The sequence below is a fragment of the Camarhynchus parvulus genome, chromosome 2 (assembly GCF_901933205.1).
Source record: "Camarhynchus parvulus chromosome 2, STF_HiC, whole genome shotgun sequence".
NCBI lineage: Eukaryota > Metazoa > Chordata > Aves > Passeriformes > Thraupidae > Camarhynchus > Camarhynchus parvulus.
This window is the reverse complement of record NC_044572.1, coordinates 35,289,380-35,295,379: the sequence shown is the minus strand read 5'-3', so window position 1 is coordinate 35,295,379 and position 6,000 is coordinate 35,289,380. Positions and strand designations below refer to the sequence as shown.

Genomic DNA, 6,000 nt, shown 5'->3' with positions numbered 1-6,000 from the left:
CCTGGCTTTCTGTATCATTTCTGGTTACCTCTGGTATAGAATTATAGAAGGAGGGGAAAGATATTAGTCCTGCTGCATGTTCTTAGTCCATTCTAGTATTATTGGATTAATTATTTCTTTATCAAATAGAACTTGTTTTGTACTAGAAATTTCTACCGAAATTTTCAGTTGCTAAAAGGCTGCAGGAGGATTTCAGCAGGATTTGAAATTATTCACTTGTCCCTTTGACTGGCTATCGTGTTGGTCACCTATTTTCAGAGGTGAATATTTTAATATAATCTTGACATTTTAACTTTTGAGCATTTTTTTCCAACCTCCATGCAGGCTTCTAACTTGGGGATTGCAGCTGAACATTCATCTTGTGTGCTTAGGGCTTGTGATGATAAACTTCCCAAGAGCTATTCCTTTCCCACTGAGATGGAGCGTGCCAAGAGAACTAATTGCCCTCAATTTATCCATGGTTATCTTGGTCAAAGAAGAAAGAGACCAAATTACTACCTTTACTAAGAAAAGCCAAATACTAAAAAGTAACAGACAGTGGAACAAAGTGGATAAGGTTAAATTAAAGTAGAAAATATGTTATCCAAATTATTGCAGTACTGGAAAGGGACTTTAGAAAGCATTATGGTTATATTAAACATGTCCTTTAGGGATAAAAATGTATAAGGCAGATGTGATTCTTCCCATCTAGCCATTACATTTAGAAAATTTTGTCAATATGTTTGCAGTGTGTTGAAAGTAACAGCCAAGACTGTTTAACCAGAATTGTGGAAATATCTCACTTTGCTCTTCAGTGGAATTAATACCCAGGGGGACATGTCACCACTTCTGTCAGTGAGAACTCTTCTCAAAAGGAAAAAAAATCAATTCTGTAATTAATCCAAAGTATATTCACGTTTTTCTTGGGGCAAACTATAAACAGTGGGCAAAGAAAACCATCTCCATCTGGGAGAGAGTAATGTTTTTCACAGCAAAGGATGTACCTCTAATTTTCATGGAAACCACTGTCAGATTCCACGTAGAGAGGAAGATCTCTCTGCTACTTATTCAGAGGGCACAAATTACTCTGTAAAGCCCTGCATGCTGCAATAAGGCACAGAACCCCCAAACTTTGGTACAGGTAGCAAGGGCAGCTGCTGCTTTTCAGAGAGGAGGAGGTTTATTTTCTTTACATGATGCTGTGTATTGTGTTGTCCATCTCCACCCCCAGAGCTGATAGCGTTTAATTCACCCCATCATGGTGCTTGTATTGTTTCTTCCCCTGTTGCAGCCCATCAGTGGACTCTGCAATCCTGCAATGGCTGGCACTGTCAGAGATGCTGTCATTTTCACTTAAATGCAAAACAATAATGTATTTGTGGGTTCATGAAGCCTTTGTGGCATCCCTCACCTTGAGCTGCACTCTGTACACGACTGCAACATGCGTAGCTACCAGGGATGAGCAGATGGTAGGTCACTGCTCATCTCTCATTAAGGCAATTAGTGACCTGTGGGAGATGATCAATCAGGGATTTTATCCATCTCGACGCCAGTGTCTGGTTGCCTGTACCAAAGGATTCTGTTTACAGTCCAGTTCTTAATTTCTCCCATTCCTGCTCATCATTATTATCCAAAGAGGCTTTTTGCTTCTGTTAGCAAAACCAGAATTCCCCATGCCTCAGTTTTAGCAGCTAATGTCCACAATAGGGGCAACTGATCCAGCACAGGAGTTAAATATAACTGTGTCTAGTGTAAGGAGAAGATTTAATGGGAAATGGTTGGCATTCTTTCTTCCTAAAGGCATGGAGAGGGAGGGGGAAGAGAGAGAGAGAGAGAGAGAGACGTACACAGACAGACACACACGCATCCCATAGTGAGGGCAGAGGCAGAGAGCAGGCAAGGCAGAGAGGGAGAGAGGGGAGAGAGAGAGAGCCCCAAAGCAGCCTCGTGCCTCTGAGCTGGGATCTGCCAGGGCACAGCCAGCATGTTGGTCCTCAGCCCGCTTGTCCGGGGATCTTACCTGCTGCTTTTCTTCTGCTTTGCTTTGCCTCAGACTGCGTACGCTGACAATGTCTTCTCACTTTCAGCAGGTAAATTGCTTTAAGTCATTACTTTTCCTTGCTTGGAGCACTCTGCACTCTGATTCTTGCACTTTCTGGTGATTAGGAACACAGGAGGAAAAAAAACCCCTTTGAATTGCAGATCTCGGCTGAGGGATTTTTCATTGCAGATCTGCTCTGCCACAAGTCAGGACATTTTGTTGCTTGGTCAGTTTTGCTTTTTGCTTTATAATTTCTGGTTTTAAACCCCTCCCTTCCCTTCCCCATGAGAAATAATGGGCAAGATCCTCAGCTGTTCAAAAATGCTTTTTTCCATTGGCCTCTGTGGTGCTGTGCTAAGGCATGGATCTGGCCCAATTAGTTTATTACTTGCATGTCTGCATGTTTCTTTCTATTTTGGATGAGTTTAGGTAGAAGACAGCAAGGGAAAGAAAATGAATCTCAATGTATATCTGCTTCTATAAATAAAGCCCTGACCTCAATGAGTGCTGCTGGAGCCCGGCTGGATGTTAGCAGAATAAACATCATCTGGCTCTGGCTATGACACTAACAAATACCCAGATGACTTACATAGCAAACAAGAGCCCACTGCATGGAAAATCCCTGCTAGGCAAAGACAAAACAAATTAGTTGTCAGCTGAGCCAGGGCACTGGAAATCCCTCTTAATAGATTTTACAGTTTCAGCAGCAAGACTTCCCTTCAGTCACGTTCTGTGTGAAGGAAGGGGAAAGGCGGCGACAGCTCTGACTCCATCTTCTTGGAGGAACTTTCACCAGTTAATGCAAATTGCTGCCTCCCACCTTCTCTCTGTTATTCTGTATCAATACAGATGTTTCTAACTAATGTCCTGCGTTCCTTCAGTGTCAGAATTGAGATGGTTCAACTGAGGTCGGCAGGTCAGGGCCTGCTACACCTATAGATCCTCCCCATGGCTTTCACCATGATCAGAGAGCTGTGTATTTTAAGTCTGTACATAAAATCAACCCTAGACATGGACTTAAAGGCACACAGCCTTTCTTGCTCTCAAATCCCTCTGCTCTACCCATGAAGCCAAATGGTTTACATTCAAGCTCTCTAAGATGCTGAAAAGCCCTTAAATTTGTCACCATTTCTTTTTGATTGGGATGTGCTTTTTCCATAATATTGAGGTACAGGAATCACCAGGATTTATTTTCCCTGATATGCTCCAAATTGCTTTGCAATAACATCAGACCTGAAAACTTGTTTTGAAGACTTTTGTGTTTCTTTGGCACCTGTAGATGACACACAGGCAAGCAAGAATATGATGTTTCCTTGCCTTCTCCTGTGCCTCGCACTTGTGTGTCTACAGGAGGCATTTGATCTGTCCTGTTAAATAACAGTTCAGCAAATAACCTGCCCCTAAAAAGAGGGAAGACTTGTCATCTCTGCTGAAACCATAGTAGAAGAGGTAAACATGAAGGAAAATTCCAGAGCCTATTCCTTGAGTGGAGCATTTTCCAGAGGGCAGTCCTATGATCTTGTCTGCAAGACCCCATTGGGCAGATTCCCACCCCACAGTCTGCTCCATGGCAAAGTCCCACGCTGTGTTCTTCTGGCCAAGACACTGAAAATAACCTTTATACCCAACAAGCTCTTAGTGAAGCTCCTGCCATGTATGAATTGTCAATGTTTGCTTGATAATATGTGGAAAAAATAGCAGTTGGCCAAAGATTCTGTCATAATCCCACAGCCACAGGCTGGATTGAGACATACCTATGTGTCATTATTACTTGCTAATCAGGGCTATTTGGTATTAAAAATATATAATAAAGGTATTCCTTTAGAGCTTTGGTTACATCTGCATTTTAAGAAACTTCTAAGAAAAAACCAGTAAGTTCTGATTTTTCTGGTATAAATCTGACAGCAGGCACAGAAGATGAATTAATTCCATTTACTCTGCAGGTGAATTAATTCTGCTTGCATTCTCAGTTATTTTAGTGATTTCTCAAATATTCTCTGACTGTCAGCTGAGTCAATTATTTGTATTCAGCACCAGGATGCAATTTCACATTTAAAGAATGAATTTCAGCAGCGCACTTTCAAATTCTGGAACTAATCCCATTTAGCAGAGAGAATGTTCTTAAGTGATGGCTTGTCTTTCCTATAGTTGTGAAAGAACATTTGGGTATCTTCCAGGTGTGTCTGGAAACTTCTAGCCTAAAAGTACTTTTATTTCTGTCCTCACACATTTTTGCATTGTAACAGGTCACAAATAAAAAGGCTTACAGGTCCCAAAGCAGTACCTAGAAAGCAAAGGGGAAACAGCCTGTAGGGTGGAAAAGTGTTTGTACAATAACTGGGGAAAGAGGAATAATCTAGATCTTTGTTTTCTGCCAGCTCCACCTTAGAGTCCCATCAGCCTCAAGCAACAGTGCATCCTTGTTTCTAGAAGTATTTTGAGTGTCATGTCAGATCCAAAGAGTTGAATCTCATGGTGCTGAAGTGTCATTTCTGGAGAAAATGTTCCAGGGAGTGGTATGATAACATATTATAACAGCATCTAGCTGTGGTTCCACACGGCAGTGAAGACCCCCAGGGTGGGTAGCTCAGCCCCTGGAGACAGCAGGTTATTTTCAGGGTAACCTGTCATACCCCACCCTTACACCACTTGTGTTTGTGGTGTCATTTACATCTATTTTTCAGAGCTCTGCCCTACTGAGGTTCCTGAACTGCTGCACTCACATGATGAAGCATGAGTTCTGTAGTCACTTTTAGTAGGGCTATATGAACCAGTCTGCACCCTCTAAGAACCAGCCTGAAGGAAGCCACCTTCCAAATTCAGGTAGTAGAAAGACTTTCTTCCTCCCCTCCTCTTTCCTTCTCCTCCCCTTTACTGCTCATCCAGGCCCATCAAGGTTTTGCCCGGAGATGGGACAGTATCAAAATTACCAGAAGCATCCAGAGAAAAAGAGCTGCATCTCAGTGCTTCTTCTGGCCTTCTATGCATGCCACAAGTGCATCCCTCAATTCAGTTGGCTCCTACAGTCAATACTGATTCCTAGTCCTTTGGAAATATTATGGTGGATCAGCCTAAAAGAACTCAATGGGATATCAGAGCACTATTGGCAATATTCCTCACACTTTCTTTGTCTTTGTCCTATTGCTTTCCTGAAGAAAAGGAACATTATATCTCACTGGACATTAGGTTATCCCCTTTGAGTCAGGACGGTATAATATTTGCAGCCAGACTTCATGTGGCAGAGCTGCAGGAAAGAATTCATTTTCTTGTGGACTGATATTACCAATATCATCACAGTTGGAGCTGTGGTGATGGGCAAGGTGGGCTGGGAAGAGCAGGGGTGGGGTGTGTGGGGTGTCACTGTGTGGGGTGACAACCATGGCTGGGCAGCTCAAAGAAGAGACCTTGGGAGCCACTGTGGTGCTGTGCTGTGGGCAGAGGGGATTGTGCATTTGTGAAACAGCAAAAGGACACAGAAACAAGGGATGATTCCTGACATTGGGGGAGTTGGGATCAGGGCTGTCTTCCTTTAAAAGGAATATCTGACCCCATCATCAGCGTTTGGTTTTCTTTTCCCTGCAGGAATCCAAGCTATTGTCATAATGGACAGCAAAGATGTCAGGTGGATGTATTTTGTTTCTAAAGAGAGTAATTGTAAATATTTATTTATGTAAAATCGCAAGAGAATGACTTATCAGAGTGTTTGCGAGAGAAAGGAAGTTGCAGAAGGAATTTAAAACAAGATGAAAAGTAAAAGCTTGAAGACTCTCAAAAGGCACCAGCCAGAGCCTGCTGGGAAAATAGCTCAAAGGGTGACTAGGAAGCAAAAATACCAGACCAGGGAAGGAAGTCTGGCTCTGCTCTGTAAAGTCAGCATGGGCCCAGGAGGTGCTGAACATCCTGGTACCACTGGTCAGTGAGTTTCTCATGAAACAAGTATAAGCAGGAAAGCTGGGGTTAGATTAAAATTCCTGATGGAA

The 6,000-nt window shown here is 42.6% G+C and overlaps 1 protein-coding gene across 1 annotated transcript in view; it reads left to right on the top strand.

Annotated features, from left to right (window-relative positions):
* The first annotated feature begins 1,891 nt into the window (after positions 1-1,891).
* The window catches only part of COLQ (collagen like tail subunit of asymmetric acetylcholinesterase), a 39,564-nt gene continuing 35,455 nt past the window's right edge, over positions 1,892-6,000 (top strand). The window contains exon 1 of the mRNA XM_030971601.1: positions 1,892-2,069. Within this exon, the coding sequence (XP_030827461.1) occupies positions 1,964-2,069 (106 nt within the window). The 5' untranslated portion in view covers positions 1,892-1,963. The remainder of the gene's footprint in view (positions 2,070-6,000) is intronic.